Source organism: Macaca nemestrina, chromosome 9, assembly GCF_043159975.1.
Source record: "Macaca nemestrina isolate mMacNem1 chromosome 9, mMacNem.hap1, whole genome shotgun sequence".
NCBI classification, from domain to species: domain Eukaryota; kingdom Metazoa; phylum Chordata; class Mammalia; order Primates; family Cercopithecidae; genus Macaca; species Macaca nemestrina.
The window spans coordinates 186,421-206,502 of NC_092133.1; the positions used below are offsets into that span (position 1 = coordinate 186,421).

The window sequence follows — 20,082 nt, forward strand, 5'->3', positions numbered from 1 at the left end:
TGTTTCCCATTGAACCTACCAAATGTCCTGAAAACAATGTCAAGTGTTACCTCATTACATCTGCCTCTGCTGCAAGTTGTGGTGTCATAATAGAATCATCCAGAAATCCTTTCATTGTTTTTCTTAGGAAAGACTTGTGGGCCAAGGTGGCATTTAATCATAACTCTCTTACCTAACTTGGAAACAAGAATTTACTCTCCTTCTCTTCTATTCGCTCTTTCTCTCTTTCTAAAAAAAAGGGGGGCAGTAAGCATGATGTCTGAAGAAATAAATATGCCCTGGAGATTTGGAAGTATTTTATATTACCTCCCACATTCTAGATGCCCACTCTTTCCCTGGGAAGAAACACAGAGACCCCGATAAGCCCCCGATTTAAGAATAACAGACTAGTCTCTGAGAAGGAAAAACTGAAGTAAGGTTTGTCAGGGTGTTTTGCACCCTCACAGAGTGAAGCTATGTAGTAATGTAGTTTATTGGAAACTAATCATTATGAGAAATGTTTTCTCAAAGTTCTTTAGCTTCATCAGTTTCCTTTCTTTTTATTAGTAAATATAGCTAAAACTTGCTTTTAAAGCATATATGATAGTTTCATAAAATTTTATCTTTCAACCTAATCTAAGCAGTTCTCTAGCTATACACAATTTAGCTTTCTTTCTGTATATGCAGAGAGACATGGAATCATGATTGGAGTGATGTCCACCAGATGTCAAAATAGATTTCTGGATTCCTGTTTTCTATCAATTTTAATGAGGTATAATTTCCATATAATAAAATGTACACATTTCTGTATAATTTGAAAAGTTCTCAAAAATTTATACATCCATGTAAACACCTCCACGTCATGATACAGAACATTTCAATTACCCTAACGAGCTCTTCTCTGCCCTTTTGATACAAATCCTTCATCTCAGCCCCAAGCAATCACTATTCTTTCTCTCACTCTACATTAGTTCTCTTATTGTGCAGTTTTATATAAATGAAATTATACAGTATGAACTTATTTTGTATCTGTCTTCTTTTGCTAATCTAAACACTTTTCAGATTCATCCATGTTGGTGCATGGATTAATTTGGATAAAGTTGGGATAAGCATAAATACATAGGCCTTTGTGTTGATATATGTTTTTCAAGCTCTTACATAAATCCCTATGAGTACATATTCAACTTTCTAAAGAACAGTCATTTTTTTCCCCAAAGTAGTTTGCCATCTTATATTTCCACCATAAATTTATGGTTGTTCCAGTTGTTCTACATTGTTTCCAACACTTGAAATTGTCAGTTTCTTTAATGTTAATTTTTCTAATGAATCTCTAATGGTATCCCATTTTGCTTATAATTTCTATTTCCTTGATGACTAATGAAGTTGAACATCTTTCCACATGCTGATTGGCTATGCATATAATTTCTTTTGTGTAGGGTCTGTTTGTATCAACTGACCATCTTAAAAAACAATTGGGTTGATTATCTCCCTTTTATTGAATTTTTAGAATTATTTATATAATACGGAAATACAACTTTTGTCTAATATATATGTTATGAATATTTTCTCCCAGTTTGTGGTTTGCCTTTTCACTTTCCTATTTACGTCTTTCAAAAACCAGATGTTTCTAATTTTTATAAAGCCAAGCCTACTTTGTAAATTATGTTCTTTGGTGGTTTGTGTTTTTGTGTGTGTACTACCTACAAAAATTGGTATACCCAAAAGTTGCATTTTTTTGCTAGTAGCTTTTAGTTTAGCTTTACTGTTTTGGTATATGATCTGATTGATATTTACATATGGTTTGAGGTAGGGATTATGGTTCATTCTTTTCTATATATATAACCAGTTATTTATTTTCTACATGTAAATAACCCGTTGTTTCAACCATTTTTGAAAAATTTGTCTTTTGGCTGGGCATGGTGGCTCATGCCTGTAAACCCACACTTTGGGAGGCTGAGGTGGGCAGATCACATGAGATCAGGAGCCGAAGACCAGCCTGGCCAACATGGTGAAACCCTGTCTCTACTAAAAATACAAAAATTAGCTAGGCATGATGATACATACCTGTAATCCCAGCTACTCTGGAGGCTGAGGCATGAGAATTGTTGAAACTGGGAGGCAGAGGTTGCAGTGAGCCGAGATCACACCACTGTACTTCAGCCTAGGTGACAGAGCAAGACTCCATTAAAAACAAAACAAAACAAAAAAGTCTATCTCTTCCCTGATTAAATTGTATTGATCCTTCATTAAATATCAATTTACCATTTAGGTGTAGGTTTATTCATTTCTGAATATTTATCCCATATTTATGCTTACATCAATAGCAGACTGTCTTTACCAAAATAGCTTTAAAGTAAATGTTCAAATCAAGTGATTTTATTTCCCTAATTCTGTTCTTTATTGTTCTTCAAAATTGTGTAAAATACTTCCTGACATTTGCATAACCATATAAAATTTAAAATCAAATGTCAGTTTCTAGCTACTAGTTCAATTTTAGAAGAACTGAAATATTATCAATATTGACTCTGCAATCATAGTGTGTATCTCCACTTATTTTATCTTCCTTGAGTTTTATCAACAAAGCTGTGATCTTAGTACTTAAGTCTTAAATACATTTTGCTAACTTTATCCTTTAGTATTTCATGCTTTTGATGCAATTGCCAATGGTGTTATTTGATTACAATTTCCAATCCTTGTTATTAGTACATGAAAACACAATTTATTTTTGTATGTTTTACTTTATGTGCCCTTGATAAACTCACTTATTAATTCAAGTAGCATTTTTAACATACATGTGATTATGTTACATTACGTGGCATAGTTAACCTTAAGATAGTGAGATTTTCCTGGTAAGCCTGACCTAAACACAAGAGCTGTTTAAAAAGGGGAGTTTTTTCCCCCAGTTTCAAAAGGCAATGTAGAACAGAAGCAAGCTGGTTTCACTCTCTCCCACAGAAAACCAAAATTATCACCAGAAATATCCCAACTCAAAATAAAGATGAGACCACTTCCAGGCCCACAGAGAAGTGAGAGCACTCTGAGTAGTTGGTAAGAGAATTAGACATCCACATTTGCAATACCCCCTCCCCCATTCTGCCTGGCACCACATATATTGAAAAATTTCCCCAATTCATTGTTTCTACGCTGAGAAAAGCTAAATGGAGGAGACAAACAGCTTCCCCACCATCTTGGGTTCCCTGGCAGGAGAACTGTCCCTACCTTAGCCCATCAAGAAGTATCCTGAAGACAAGCAGAGACAAAATGGGGAGGAGGGACTACCTTCTCCAGACCTGGAAACTCTGCTCAGAAACTCAGCCACAGGAGATGCCAATCAGAGTGGATGTTCAGCAGCACCACGCTGTAGGAGGTTCATTCCACAGGTCCCCTGGGTACAAACCCCTAGCCAGCCTTCCCACACTACTGGGATATCCCTTTGGGACTTCCCCACCTCCAACTCGAGAACAGCAGTGCTCTAACGCTTTACTAGAGCCAAGGGGAGCTTGTTTTTAAGGTACCACCTAGAGCCATAAAGGAGGCCTAGGTGACCTAGCATTAGAGAGCCTCTAAGCTTGGGAACAAGATAGCTGACTAGAGATGTCTGGTATTCATCTCCCCACCCCCCACCTCAGACAAGAAGGAACCAAAGCAATAAATAAACAGCTTAGAGTTAACTGGAGTGTTGAAGGAAGAGTGCTGGTATGCAGAAGAGGAGTGGAAATGCACCAGTGGTGATTAGAAGTCCAGGAGGGCAGTGTGGAAGCACTTGGCCTCTGCAACCCCTGTCCCTCATCCAAATCAGAACTGCCTAAGGTCAGGAGTTACTTATTGCAGGTAAACAAAAGATCCCCACTATCCCCGATTGCCACTGCAAACACCTAAAGTCCTTACAACAGGAGAATCCCACAGTCACCCAGTTTGGAGAGCTGCAGGGCGTTCCCACAGCTCCATTGCCCTAGATTAGGAGCATAAAGTGTGCACTCCCCATTCCCCAACTATCCTCTGTGAGCCAGTCTGCTGCAGCAGGGCACCAGCTTGAGACCAGAGCCATGTCTGGAGTGCACCCTATTCTGGAGGCCAGTATCCACTGCACCTCTCCAGCACTGGAGCTCTGTCTTTATTCCACCAAGCCCACCCTGGTGGCTGAACACCGCAACACTGGCAGCATGAAACCTGGGCCCAGGATTGGCTGTGACTCCAGACAGCAGAAAAATCAACTCCTACCCCCCTCACTTCCACACAGGGGAAATGTCTGGCAGTCCCACCCAGGGCAAAACTGCCCTTGAGCCAGCCAAACTGCTGCATGCCCTCCTCCAAGTGGGAGAGTCCCTCGAGACTCTGAGTAGCTGACACACTTCCAGGCCAGTGGAGTGGCTATGTACCTGTATTCAGGGCCTGAGTAACAGTTTCGAGGTGCCCTATCCCCTGCAGACAAAGCCCTGCCTTGTACAATGGCCCTATGTCCACAATCAGTGGCTGAGAAACAGCTCTAGGGACTGCAATTGCAAAACACCCCCAGAATAACCAAGCAGTTGTGTGCCCTGGGACTGAGAAACAGCTCAGCTGACCACCCCTGGTGGACTAATCCCCAGTCCAGCTGAGCAGATGCACACCCACATCCCAGATCCAAGAAACAGACTGGTGGCCCACCCCCAGCAGACACATACTCGGGCCAGCTGATCAGTCATGCAGCTGTGTCCTGGGCCTGAGAAATAGTCCCATGGCCTGCAGCAGACACACCCCCAGGCCAGCCAAGCAGCCCTGTGCCTGCATACCAGACCTGAGAAACAGCCCTGTCAGCCACCCATAGTGAGCATGCCCACAAGCTGACCAAGTATCTATGCTTATGTTCCTGGCCAGAGTAACAGCCCAGTGGCCTCAACCCCAGGGAGTCAGACCTCAAGTTGACCAGCCCATTGTGTATATGCACACACATCCCATCCTGAGAAACAGCCTTGTAAGCCTGACCTAAGTGCACAAGCTCTTTAAAAAGGAAAGGCAAAGCTGTACCACCAGTGCCAAAGACACTCTCAGACTAGGCCACTGAGAAACTTGAAACACCACCAATGTAGATTACAGCCAAAGAAACTACACAGAGACTACATTACTGCATCCATCGAGAACCCAGGGCAACACACCCCACTGAACTGATGCCTTAAGGCCCAGTCTTTTTTTTTTTTTTTTTTTTTTTTTTGAGACGGAGTCTCACGCTGTTGCCCAGGCTGGAGTGCAGTGGCGCGATCTCGGCTCACTGCAAGCTCCGCCTCCCGGGTTCCCGCCATTCTCCTGCCTCAGCCTCCTGAGTAGCTGGGACTACAGGCACCCGCCACCGTGCCCGGCTAATTTTTTGTATTTTTAGTAGAGACGGGGTTTCACTGTGGTCTCGATCTCCTGACCTTGTGATCCGCCTGCCTCGGCCTCCCAAAGTGCTGGGATTACAGGCTTGAGCCACCGTGCCCGGCCGAGGCCCAGTCTTATGAATGAGTCTTTCCCTTCAAAACTTACTCCATACAAGCAAAAGAGGTGATGTTTCTTCCCACCAGATGTATAGAAATCAACATAGAGATACCTTAACACATTAACCATGAAAAAGAAAGGAAACATGTCACCTCCAAAGAAAAATAATAATTATCCTATAACAGATCCCAATCGGCCGGGCACGGTGGCTCAAGCCTGTAATCCCAGCACTTTGGGAGGCCGAGATGGGCGGATCACAAGGTCAGGAGATCGAGACCATCCTGGCTAACACGGTGAAACCCCATCTCTACTAAAAAATACAAAAAATTAGCTGGGTGTGGTGGCGGGCGCCTGTAGTCCCAGCTACTCGGGAGGCTGAGGCAGGAGAATGGCGTGAACCCGAGAGGCAGAGCTTGCAGTGAGCTGAGATCCAGCCACTGCACTCCAGCCTGGGCGACAGAGTGAGACTCTGTCTCAAAAAAAAAAAGATCCAAATCATAAGGAAATATATAAAATGCCAGAAAAAGAATTCAAAATAATAATCTTAAGGAAACTCAGTGAGTTACAAGAGAATACAGATACAACATTCAATGAAATTAGAAAATAATTTATGATTTGAATAAGAAATTTAACAAAATGGTATATATCATTAAAAAGAACCAAATGGAAATCCTACAGCTGATGAATTCAATGAATGATTTAAAATATACAGTCAAGCACTTCAACAACAGATTAAACAAAGGAGAAGAAAGAATTTCTGGACTTGAAGATAGGTCTTTTGAAATAATACAGGCAGACAAAAAATAATTTAAAAGAATAAAGAAAGCTTGCAGAATTTATGGGACACCATTAAGCAAACAAATATTATGGGCATCCAAGGAGGAGAAAAGAAGGGAAATGGAAAACACATTTAATGAAATAACAGCAGAAAAATCCCAAGTCTTGTGAGAGGGATGAATGTCCATGCCCAGGAAGCTCAAAGAACCCCAAATAGATTCAACCCAAACAGGTCCTCTCCAAGGCACATTATAGTCAAACTGTCAAAAGTCAAACATAAATAATTTTTTAAGTAGCAAGAGAAAAGCATCAATTCAGATATAAGGGAATCCTAATTTGATTAACAGCAGATTTCTCAGCAGAAACCTTACATGTCAGAATAGAATGAGATGATATAGTCAAAGTACTGAAAGAAATTTTTAAAAAACCTGTCAACCAAGAATATTATACCCAGCAAATCTATCCTTCAAGAATGGAAGAGAAATAATTTTTCTTGAGAAGGAAAAACTGAGGGAATTCATCACCACTAGATCAGTCTTACAGGAAATGCTCAAGGGAGCCTTACATTTGGAAGTGAAAAGACAATAACCCTTCATGAAAACATGCAAAACTATAAAACTAACTGATATAACAAAGGAGAAAGACAAAGGAATCAAGCGTTATCACTACAGAAAACCACCCAACTGCAAAAATAAATAATAACAGATGAAGGAAAGACCAAAGAATATACAAAGCAACCAGAAAACAATCAATAAAATAACAGGAGTAAGTTGCCACCTATCAGTCATAACTTTGAATGTAAATAGATTAAACTGCCCATTTAAAAGCTAGAGACTGGCTGAAGGATTAAAAAAAAAAAAAAAAAAACAAGACCCAACTATATGCTGCCTTACCTATAAAGACACACAAAGACTGAAAGTGAAGGAAGGAATGGAAAAAGATATTTCATGCAAATGAAAACCAAAAGCACCAGACACAGTGGCTCACATCCATAATCCCAGCACTCTGGGAGGCTGAGGCAGGTGGATCACAAGGTCAGGAGTTCGAGACCAGCCTCGCCAATAGGGTGAAACCCCATCTCTACTAAAAATACAAAAAAAAAAAAAAAAATTAGCTGGGCATGGTGGCACACACCTGTAATCCCAGCTACTCAGGAGGCTGAGGCAGACGAATCATTTGAACCTGGGAGACAGAGGTTGTAGTGAGCCGAGATAGCACCACTGCACTCCAGCCTGGGCAACAGAGTGAGACTCCGTCAAAACAAAGAAACAAAAAACAAAACAAAAAAGAAGCAGAAGTACCTGTATTTATATCAGAAAGTACAGATTTCAAGCTAAAAACTATAAAAAGAGGCAAAGAAGAACATTATATAATAATAAATGGATCAGCTCATCAAGAGAACATAACAATTTTAAATATATATGCATCCAACACTAGAGCGCCCAGACATATAGAGCTAATGTCATTAGATCTAAAGGGAGAGGTAGACCCTACTACAATAATAGTTGGGGACTTCAACACCCTACTCTCTGCACTGGACAGATCATCTAGACAGAAAATCAACAAAGAAACATTGGTTCTAAATTGCACCATAGAACAAATGGATCTAATAAACATTTACAGAACAGTTCATGAAACAGCTACGTAATACACATTATTTTCTTCAGTACATGGAGCATTCTCCAGGATTGGTCATATGCTAGGATACAAAGCAGGTCTCAACAAATGTTTTAAATGAAAATTATATCAAATATCTTATCTGATCACAATGGAATAATGATATCAATAGCAAGAAAAACATTCAAAACTATAAAAATCTATGGAAATTAAGCAGCATAATCCTGAACAAACAATGGGTGAAGGAAGAAATTAAGAATGAAATATTAATACTTGTTGAAACAAGTGAAAATAGAAACACAATGGAAAAGCAGTATTAAGAGGGAAGTTTACAGCAATAAATGCCTACATCAAAAAAAAAAAAAAAAAAAAAACTAGAAAGAAAACAAAGGACTTAAGGATGCACCTCAAGGAACTAGAAAGCAAGAACAAACCAAACCCCAAATTAGTAGAAGAAAAGAAATAGTAAAGATCAGAGCAGAAGTAAACAAACTTAAATAAAAACACAATATAAAATAACAAAAAATGAAAAGTTGGTTTTTTGAAAAGAAAACGTTGATAAACCATTAACTAGACTAACTTTAAAAAAAGAGAAGGCTCAAATAAATAACATCAGCAATAGAAAAAGAGAAATCACAATGGATATCACAGAACTACCAAGGATCATTAGAGACTGCCATGAACAACTGTAGAAACTGATAAATTTCTGGACACATACAACTTAACAAGATTGAACCAAGAAGAAATAGAAAACCTGAACAGACCAAGACAAGTAACAAGATTGAATCAGTAATAACAAGTCTTTCAACAAAGAAAAGTCCAGGTCTGGATGACTTCACTGCTGAATCCTACAGAACTTTTAAAGAAGAATTAATACTGCTTCCTCTTAAACTATTCCAAAATATTAAAGCAGAGGAAATTCTTTCTAACTCATTCTTCAAGACCAGAATAACTTTGATACCAAAACCAGACAAGGACACAACAACAGCAAAAAGAAAACTACAGTCCATTATCTCTTGAGTACACAGATGCAAAAATCCTCCACAAAATACTAGTAAACTAAGTTAAACAACACATCAAAAAATAATAACCGTGATCAAGTGGGCTTTTATCCCAGGAATGCAAGGATAGTTCAACCTACACGAATCAACAAACATCATACATACATCAGTAGAATGAAGGGAAAAAAGTGATCATCTCAATACATGCAGAAAAATGTTTTGATAAAATTCAACATCTCCATGACAAAAACTTTTAATAAATTAAATATATAATCAAAGTAACTCAACATAATAAATATCATATATGACAAACCCAGTTAACATCTTACTGAATGAAGAAAAGCAGCAGGGGGGAGGGCATCCTTGTTTCAGTGCTTAGAGGAAAAGAAAGCTCTAACTCTTAGAACTGATAATTTAGTACAGCTGCAGTATTCTAATATACAAAAATCAGTAGCATTACTATATATGATGACACAGTTTAGATATTTGTCCCCTCCAAATCTCATGTTGAAATTTGTTCCCCAATGTTGGAGGTGGGGCCTAATGGCAGGTATTTGGAGCATGGAAGCAGATCTCTAATGAATGTCTTGGTGCCATCTTCATGGTAATGAACCAGAACTGATTGTATTTTAAAAGCCTGGCACCTTCCTTCCATCTTTCTCTCTCCCTTCACCTCACTATGTAAGGCAGCTTCCTCTTGCCTTCTTCCATGAGTGGAAGGTTTGAGGCCCTCACCAGAAGCATATGCTGGTGCCATGCTTCTGTTACAGCCTGCAGAACTGTGAGCCAAATAAACTTAATTTCCTCATAAATTATCCAGCCTCAGGTATTCCTTTATAGGAACACACATGGATTAAGGCACATGAACAATGAACTAGCTGAAAAAGAAAGGCAATCCCATTTACAATAGATCCAAAAAAAAAAAAAAAAGTGCCTAGGAACAAACTTAGCCAAGGAAGTAAAAGATCTCTACAAGGAAAACTACAAAATATTGATTTAAAAAAACTGAAGAGGATACAGATAGATATCTCATGCTCATGGATAGGAGAATGACAATACTACCCAAGGCAATCTACAGATTCAGTGCTATCTCTATCAAAATACCAACGACACTCCTACAGAAATAGAAAAAAAAAATCATAAAATTTGTATGGAATCACAAAAAAACCCAAATAGCCAAAGTAATCCTGAGCAAAAGGAACAAAGCTGGAACTATCATCACATTAGCAGACCTCAAATTATACTACAAAGTTGCAGTAACCAAAACATCTACGGCACGGTACTGGCATAAAAACAGACACATAGACCAATGGAACAGAATGGAGAACCCAGAAACTAATCCATATATCTACAGCCAACTGATTTTTGACAAAGGTGCCAAGAATATTCACTGAGGAAAGGACAGTTTCTTTAATAAATGGTACTGGGAAAAGTAGATATTCACATGCAGAAGAATGAAACTAGACCCCTTTCTACTCTATACAAAAATCAACTCAAAATGAAACAAAGATCTAAATGTAAAACCCAAAACTATAAAACTGCTAGAAGAAAACATAGGGTAAATGCTTCAGAACATTGGTCTGAAAAAAAAGATTTTATGAATAAGACCTTGAAATCACAAGCAACAAAGGCAAAAAATAACGAACAGTGTTATATCAAACTAAAAGATTTTTACATGGTGAAGAAAACAATCAAAAGAGTGGTAAGACAACCTATAGAATGGGAGAAAATATCTGCAAACCAATCATCCAAGAAGTGATTAAAATCTAGGATATAAAATAAGCTGCAACATCTCGACAGTAAAAAAAGATTTAAAAATAGGTAAATCATCTGAATACACATTTCTCAAAAGAAGACATGCGAATAGACAACAGGTATGTGAAAAAATGCTCAACATCTCGAATCATCAAGGAGACACAAACCAAAACCACAATGAGATATCATCTCACCCTAGTTAGGATGGTTATTATCAAAAAGACAAAAAATAACAAATGGCAGCAAGAGTGCAGATAAAAGGGAACTCTCGTGCACTGTTAGTGGATATGTAAATTAGTACAGCCATCATGGCAAACAGTATGGAGGTTTCTCAAAAACTAAAAATAGAACTACCATATGATCCAGCAATCCCACTGGGTATGTATCCAAAGGAAAAGAAATCAGTGTATCAAAGGGATACCTGCACCCCATGTTTATTGCAGCACTATTCACAATAGCCAAGATATGGAATCAACCTGAGTGTCCATCAACGAATGAAGGGATAAAGAAAATGTGGTATATATACACAATGGAATGCTATTCTGCCATAAAAAGAATGAAATCTTATCATGTGCAGCAACATGGATGGAACTGGAGGCCATTATGACAAGTGAAATAAGCCAGCCATAGAAAGACAAATATGGCCTGTTCTCACTCACATGTGGGAGCTTAAAAAGTTGATCTCATGGAGATAGAAGTAAAATGACAGTTACCAGAGGCTAGGAAGGGTGTGGGGGAAGCAGATGAAGAGAGGTTGTTAAGGGGTAAAAACAGACAATTAGAGAGAAGGATCTGATCATCACAGTACCTGATTTGATCATCACACACGGTACCTGATCTGATCGTCACACACGGGTGCCTGGTCTGATCATCACACATAGGTAACTGACTTCATCATCACACACAGGCACCTGATTTGATAATTACATTACTCAGCAAATGTACACCCTTATTTACGCATTTTATTGTTTGAAAATGTTACCTTAAAAGGAAAAATAACGATAAACAAATGTTTAATGATATGCACACAGAAGTATTTAAGAAGTGAACTGATGTTTGCAACTGGCTTTGAAATGCATAAAATAAGACAGATTGGTGATGGACATAGGATAATCAATTAAAGATAACAAGTTAATGACAGAATGTAGGTGACTGATGCATAAATTAAAGAATAAGAATGCCCTTCTCTGAAAGGAACTAAATCAATAAAGGCCCATGTATTTCCTGCAGGTCATTAGAAAGAAAGGCTGGATAACCCCATCTCTCACCCTTCGTGGTGCCAGGACCACAAAACTTCACACAGGAGGAGAGCATTTCTCGTGTATTCCTTGACCTCACACCAAGAGGACTTGGTTTGGAGAGTCGGGGTTTGGGTGATTTTCTCCAAAGCAGGATATGAAGACACCCCCACCCCACCCCATCAACACAGACCGGGCAGTACGCACAGTGGGCATATCTGGCTCTTGACTCATCCCCGAACGAGAACCCATGACTAAAAGAAGACATGGCCAGTGGCACCCCCCAGATAAATGCTCCTGCATTGCTCCCAGGGCCCAGTTGCCAGTGAAAGGGAGTCAAGCAGGTGCATGGGGTGTCGGAGGGTGGCAAGTGGCCTTTTTGGGTTCCTGCTCAGCTAGCCGCTGGCTCTCCCTTAGCTCCCTGCTGCCCTGTAGCCCTGACTGCACCTACCCATAGTGCCTTGAGATGTTGGAAGTTCCACATTGAATGATGGCAGTCACGTGGGGGAGCACATTATTTCTAAATCTATGCGTTAATTACCTTCTTGTTCCTTGCTGCTTGCATGAGATTCTCAAAGTCATATGTTGAAATTAGTTTGTTAACACCTGGAACATTTCACACTGGCCACTTCCTTTCCTTTTACCCGATGCACGAACACACTCTCCTCAGCGCCACCGTTACGTCCTTGTTCCGCAGGGAGTAGGTGAGGGGTTCAGGGTGGGGCTGGCCACTGTGTACAGCACAGCCACCATGTGCTGTTGTCCATGGAGGAGCTGGAGCCCAGGAGGATGTAGGTGTAGGCGACGGTGGAGTAGTACACGCAGACCAGGTGTAGGCGACGGTGGAGTAGTACACGCAGACCAGGTGTAGGCGACGATGGAGTAGTACACGCAGACCAGGTGTAGACAACGGTGGAGCAGTACACGCAGACCAGGTGTAGGCGACGGTGGAGCAGTACACGCAGACCAGGTGTAGGCGACGGTGGAGGAGTACACGCAGACCAGGTGTAGGCGACGGTGGAGTAGTACACGCAGACCAGGTGTAGACAACGGTGGAGCAGTACACGCAGACCAGGTGTAGGCGACGGTGGAGCAGTACACGCAGACCAGGTGTAGGCGACGGTGGAGGAGTACACGCAGACCAGGTGTAGGCGACGGTGGAGGAGTACACGCAGACCAGGTGTAGGCGACGGTGGAGGAGTACACGCAGACCAGGTGTAGGCGACGGTGGAGGAGTACACGCAGACCAGGTGTAGGCGACGGTGGAGTAGTACACGCAGACCAGGTGTAGGCGATGGTGGAGTAGTACACGCAGACCAGGTGTAGGCGACGGTGGAGCAGTACACGCAGACCAGGTGTAGGCGACGGTGGAGTAGTACATGCAGACCAGCAGCAGGCGGGAGGAGGACGTGGAGAAGGCCTGCGGCTTTGCCCTCTGCAGTGCGGATGCACAGGATGCTGCAGGGGCTGGCGATGATGCAGCGGGTGGGACACCATGGTTAGCAGGAATTTGACCACGCCAAAATAAACGTCTATGACCGTGATCATGATGTTGTTCGGGGCTATTGGACTGCAGGACAGCAGTAGCAGGGTGGGGACCTCACACAAAAAGTTCTGGTTCTGACCAGAGCCACAGAAGCTGACCTCAGGCCCGTGTGCACTGACGTGCTGACCACACTGACCACTCACCAGCGTGCCTAAGCAGACGGCCACGTAGCCGTCGTAGGCCATGGCGGTAAGCAGCAGCAGCTCGGCCCCCAGAAACCACGTCAGGAAGAGCTGGCTGTGGCCACCAGCCCCTCCAGCAATTTGGGGAGGACAATGGACGTGCAGACGATGTCTAAAAGGGCCAGGTGGGGGAGAAGGAAGTGCACTGGAGTGTGGAGGCCTGGATTCAGGCTGACGGCCACGACCATGAGGATGTTTCCTGCAAGTGCATTCGGGTAAAAGAGGAGGAAGAAAGCAAAGAAGCAGCCCTGGAGCCGACGGTCTTCAGAGCAACCCCGCAGGACAAACTTCTGGACAGCTGTGTGGCTGTTTGCTGCCATTAGGAGTGCGAGGCCCTTACAGGTCACTGGGCACAGCTAGTGCCACCAGCACAGGAACTGGGTGGCTAGGCGACCTGTCCCCCTGCTCGCTGTCCCGCTGAGACTCTGGGAAAGTTTGCTGTTGGCAACTTTGCTGCAGAAAGCACATAATTAAGATGTTAACATGGCTCCCTGCGCCCAGGGAGAAGTCAGCATTAACCCTCCATTCTGCGGGGAGTCAGCAAGCCCAGCCTCGCTCACCCCCAAGGACAGTGCTCTCTGCCTGCCTGCAGTGGGGCCCGCATCACAGTAAATAACAAAAGTGCAGCAAGAGCCTCTCATTGCTTTGACTTTAAACATTTCCTCCGTTATCCCAACACACAGAAGCTCGTGGTGTGCAAGTGTGCCTGGCCCCCGAGGCAGGCGGAGACCAAGTCAGTGACCTGGGCGCAGGACTGTGGGTTCCAGAGAAGAAAAACCACCCAGCAGGAGTGGGCCAGGCTTTACGGAGAATTGTGGGCAGAGCAGTACCTAGGTGCCAAGGCAAGAGACTGAAGGCACAAACTGTTTCAGTGTAATAAAGACAATAGTTAGAATAAGAATAGTCATAACACAAATTAGATATAGACATGATCATGGACAATTATCAATCATTATTATAAACATTATTAATCATTGGCTTTTAATATTACTCTTCGTTGCATTACTAATATAACCAAGGAATAACTGGCGGGCATAGGGTCAGGTGCTGAAGGGACACTGTGAGAAGTGACGAAGAAGACAAGAGGTGAGCCTTCTGTCACGCCCGCATAAGGGCCGCTTGAGGGCTCCTTGGTCAAGCGGTAACGCCAGTGTCTGGGAAGGCACCTGTTACTTAGCAGACTGCGAAAGGGAGTCTCCTTTCCTTGGAGGAGTCGGGGAACACTCTGCTCCACCAGCTTCTTGTGGGAGGCTGGATATTATCCAGGCCTGCCCGCAGTCATCCGGAGGCCTAAACCCCTCCCTGTGGTGCTGTGCTTCAACGGTCACGCTCCTTGTCCACCTTCATGTTCCTCCCGTACTCCTGGTTCCTCTTAAAGTTTGTAGAAGACAGCGGTAGAAGAAACAGTGAAAGTCTGAAAGTCTTTGATCTTTCTTATAAGTGCAGAGAAGAAAACGCTGACGTATGCTGCCCTCTCTCTCTACTTCGGCTACCTAAGAGGGAAGGGCCCTGTGTCCCATGATCACGTGACTTGCTTCACCTTGTCAATCACTTAGAAGATCCACCCTCCTTACCCTGCCCCCTTGTCTTGTATGCAGTAAATATCAGCACGCCCAGCCGCTCAGGGCCACTACCGGTGTCCACGTCTTGGTGGTAGTGGTCCCCCAGGCCCAGCTGTTTTCTCTTTATCTCTTTGTCTTAAGTCTTTATTTCTTACGATCTCTCGTCTCCACACATGTGGAGAACACCTGCTGAGCTTCGTAGGGCTGGACCCTACAGAGAATTAGCCTCAGGACAGCACCTGCAGAGGCTGGGGAGGGGCATCTCCAAAGGGAGGGATGTGGGGACATCAGGGCAGTGAGTGGCTCCAACTACCGCCAGGCCAGACTCCAGCTCTTTTGGCCAGGTGACCTCAGCTGTCAGATTTCGGCTGTGGGTTGACCTCGCCACATTTCTTTAGTGGAAACCACGACTGCGGCCCTACCTCGGCCACCCCAGACCGCTCCCTCGGGAGGGCAGACTCCATGCAGACGCGGGCACAGACTGGCCATCCCTGTTCCTGGTCTGGGTGGGAGGTTTTTTCCCTCAGGGGGTGTCAGGCTGTGTCCGAGACTAGATCCATCAAAGAAAGGCACAGACCCAGCCTCGGCCCAGCCCCCAATCCAGTGTCTCCACCCAACCAACCTCACATACCTCTCCCACCACCCATCTCTGACCACCTAGCCTCCTCGGGCAGGACAGGCCCAGCCCAGGGCAAGGAGACGCGACTTAGTCAACATCAGAGGAAACAAGGCCAAGCCCACTTCCTTCCCAGCCCAGGCCAGCCCTCAGCCCAGGCCAGCCCCCAGCCCAGGGCAGCCCCTCAGCCCAGGCCAGCCCCTCAGCCCAGGCAACCCTCAGCCCAGGCCAGGCCCCAGCCCAGGCAGCCCCTAGCCAGGGAGCCCCCAGCCCAGGCAGCCCCTCAGCCCAGGCAACCCTCAGCCCAGGCCAGCCCCCAGCCCAGGCCAGCCCCTCAGCCCAGACAGCCCCCAGCCAGGGAGCCCCCAGCCCAGGCAGCCCCCAGCCCAGGCAGCCCCCAGCCCAGGCAGCCCTCGGCCCAGGCAGCCCTCAGTCCAGGCAGCCCTCAGCCCAGGCCAGCCCTCAGCCAGGGAGCCCCCAGCCCAGGCAGCCCTCAGCCCAGGCAGCCCTCAGCCAGGGAGCCCCCAGCCCAGGCAGCCCTCAGCCCAGGCCAGCCCTCAGCCAGGGAGCCCCCAGCCCAGGCAACCCTCAGCCCAGGCCAGCCCCCAGCCCAGGCAGCCCCCAGCCCAGGCAGCCCTCAGCCCAGGCCAGCCCTCAGCCAGGGAGCCCCCAGCCCAGGCAACCCTCAGCCCAGGCCAGCCCCCAGCCCAGGCAGCCCCCAGCCCAGGCAGCCCTCAGCCCAGGCCAGCCCTCAGCCAGGGAGCCCCCAGCCCAGGCAGCCCCCAGCCCAGGCAGCCCTCAGTCCAGACAGCCCCCAGCCCAGGCAGCCCTCAGTCCAGACAGCCCCCAGTCCAGGCAGCCCTCAGTCCAGACAGCCCCCAGTCCAGGCAGCCCTCAGTCCAGGCAGCCCCCAGCCCAGGCAGCCCTCAGCCCAGGCAGCCCCCAGCCCAGGCAGCCCTCAGTCCAGGCAGCCCTCAGTCCAAGCAGCCCCCAGCCCAGGCAGCCCTCAGTCCAGGCAGCCCTCAGTCCAGACAGCCCTCAGCCCAGGCAGTCCCAAAGACCCCCTGGCTGCCCAGTCTGAGGCCCAAAATCCACCCTCCTTCACAGGAGCCCATTTGCCTGCCGAGCCGAGGGCAGGGCTGACTCTTCCCCGGAGCCTTGCACCAGATTCACAGGAAGCTTCCAGGCCCCTCTTACAGATCCTGATCTGCCTTAGAGGCCAAACCACAGGGCTCCAGCTTCTTGCTCACCTGATCGAGGGCACAGATAAGGCACAGAGCAGCCCACAGAGGTTCCCAGACACAGTTTCAAACGGAAACCCTCAACACAACAGCAAAGCAATTTAAGTCACCTTTTTTCCACGTTAAAGTAGGTCAGGGCAGGGTACAATCAGACCTGACTTTTCAAAAACGTTGAAAGGAAGATTAGGTGGGTCATCCATGCGGAAGGCAGGCATGGAGGGTCACAGCCACTCACTGAGTGAGGAGTGTGGCTGGGCCAGCTCCTGTCTAAACGGAGCGTCCACATCTCCATGGACACGACGGTGCCTCAAGGCTAACGCCTGTCTCCTCCCAGTCAGTGTTTCCTGTGCTTGATGCTGAACTTTGAGTGAAGTCTGTCCCCTGGGGGTGGACGCTGAGGTTGCTAGAGGCCCATGTGCCCCCAGGAGCAGCTCTCAGGGAGCACTTACCCCACGTGGAGGTAGAAAGGGGTCCCCGTGGGAACCGCCCCCAGGCTTGAGCAGACACAGGCCAGGGCACCTGCGGGGCTTCTAGATGATGGACCTGGGGAGAACAAAGCCAGAGCTGGTGGCTTCTCCCCAGCACCTCTGCCCTGCGCACACAAGGACCGTGTGCAACCCTCCCTGCCGGAGGATGGAATTTTATTTAAATAGACTTAATCTTTTAGGATAGTTTTAAATTTGGCCCCACCCAGTTTCCCCCGTTACTGACATATTCCATTAGCATATGTTACATTAATGTGCCAGTATCGATCCTGTACTATCCACTGCAATCCATGGCTGTTTCCCATTTCCTCCGTGTTCACCTAACCGCCTTCTGTCCACATCACAGTCAGGAGTTTCCTTAGGCTTCCCTGGACTGCGACATTTTCTCAGACTTTCCTTGCTTCTGATGAACTTGGTAGTTTTGGAGAATATTGGCCAGGTATTTTGTATTTGCCAGGTATTCCCTTGACTGGGATTTGCCTGATTATTTTTTTTACTCGTGATTAAAGTTATGGGTTTTGGAGAGGAAGGACACAGAGGCACGTGACATTCTCATCACACCACACCAGGGTGCACGCTGTCAGCATGTCTTGCTGTTGATGTGAACTTGAGACGGTCAGTATTTTCATCACATTTCTTATGTGCCCATCCAGACACTGAGGTGGCCTGCAGTGTCCAGGGAGACACTGTCCTGCCTTCAACGATGGAGCATCCAAAGGGTCTGAGGAGACTAAGAGTCTTCTGGTAGGCTGGAACCCAGACCCTACTCTGTACCCAGCAGGCCTGGCCATGTCGATGAGGCATGGTGAACCCACGGGGGATTGACTGACTTCCTTGTTTGGGCCAAAGGCCCACAGCTGATTGGTAAAGCATGTGTAGGTGGTCACAGAAAGTGCCCATAGGTAGAACTGAGATGATAATCGTGCTCAGGAGAAACCTGGCAATTTATCTTAGTGACCAAGTGCAGAAAATAAGACACGCAGAAAACAGCCATTGCAAAAGAACCAGAGACGTGGCCATGGCTGATTTAAAGTGGTTCTTAATTTCACAAAAGGAAGACGACTGGCCCCTTTAATTTTCCAAACCTCCTAACGTCCTTCATCTCAATCGGTCAGCACATATTTTTAATCTCTGGCCAATGATTATCTATTTTCCATGACAGTGTATGTAATAGCATTTCAGCAACCCAAGATTTGAACACTTCCTCTAATTTATTCAAATGTGATATAACCTTCAGCTATGCCAGATGTTCCTAATCAAACACACCACATTTCTTTAAAAATAATGTTGATTTATAAAAACATTCAGTATCAAAGGTCACTGCAACACTGATTTAAGGTTATTTCATGGCCCACAATAAGCAACCATATTTGTAGCATTTAAACCTCAAAATCCAAGCTCAGTGGTAAGATGCGGGGAGCACCTGCTACACACCTGGAACTGTCCCAGGGCTACAGGGATCCTCACAGCCCAGTGAGAGTCCCTCATCTCCCAACGTTTTGGGATCCTCAGGCAGCAGGGCCAACTCCAGCAAGGCTCAGCAGGTCTGAGTCACCTGACCACTTTCCACCGGGCACTCCCTGGGGGACCCTGTGCTCAGCCTATGGGAAACAAGCTAAGCAAAGGGGCTTCTTCAACTCTGGGGTCAGTGAGACACCCACCAACAATTAAGCGCAGGACGTTCCCTTGGGAGCAGTCTCTGTACTCACCTGTTCTTACACTGCTATAAAAAAATGCCCGAGACTCTGTAATTTATAAGAAAAGAGGTTTAATTGGCTCATGGGTCTGCAGGCTGCACAGAAAGGACAGTGGCGTCTGCTTCTGGGGAGGCCTCAGGAAGCTTCCGGTCATGGTGGAAGGTCAAGGGGGAGCAGGTGCTTCACATGGCAAAACAGGAACAAGAAAGAGGGAAAGATGCCACACTCAACGACCAGATCTCAGGAGGGAGATGCCACACTCAATGACCAGATCTCAGGAGGGAGACACCACACTTTCAGCTGACCAGATCTCAGGAGGGAGACGCCATACTCAATGACCAGATCTCAGGAGGGAGATGCCACACTCAATGACCAGATCTCAGGAGGGAGACGCCACACTCAACAACTTACATCTCAGGAGGGAGACACCACACTCAACAACCAGATCTCAGGAGGGAGACGCCGCACTCGACAACTTACATCTCAGGAGGGAGACGCCACACTTTCAACCAACCATATCTCAGGAGGGAGACACCACACCCAACGACCAGATCTCAGGAGGGAGATGCCACACTCAATGACCAGATCTCAGGAGGGAGACACCACACTTTCAACTGACCAGATCTCAGGAGGGAGATGCCACACTCAACAACCACATCTCAGGAGGGAGACGCCACACTCAACAACTTACATCTCAGGAGGGAGACACCACACTCAACAACCAGATCTCAGGAGGGAGACGCCGCACTCAACAACTTACATCTCAGGAGGGAGACGCCACACTTTCAACCAACCATATCTCAGGAGGGAGACACCACACTCAACGACCAGATCTCAGGAGGGAGACAACACACTCAACGACCAGATCTCAGGAGGGAGACGCCACACTCAATAACTTACATCTCAGGAGGGAGACGCCACACTCAACAACC

General features: G+C 45.7%; 1 protein-coding gene across 4 annotated transcripts in view; it reads right to left on the minus strand.

The window, feature by feature from the left end:
* LOC139356146 (uncharacterized) overlaps positions 1-20,082 on the minus strand; it is a 43,684-nt gene that overhangs the window by 7,284 nt on the left and 16,318 nt on the right. The window contains exons 1-3 of one of the 4 annotated variants that reach the window (XR_011607552.1): positions 17,079-17,451; positions 12,363-14,002; positions 2,044-2,140 (exon numbers count right to left, since the gene is read on the minus strand). Coding sequence is in view for 1 of the 4 variants with exons in the window: in XM_071068880.1 (XP_070924981.1) it covers positions 12,500-13,552 (1,053 nt within the window). In the remaining 3 variants the exon portion in view is untranslated. Of the gene's footprint in view, positions 1-2,043; positions 2,141-12,022; positions 14,003-16,977; positions 17,452-20,082 lie in introns of those variants that run through there. The other 3 variants (XR_011607551.1, XM_071068880.1, XR_011607553.1) reach the window with 3 other exon arrangements.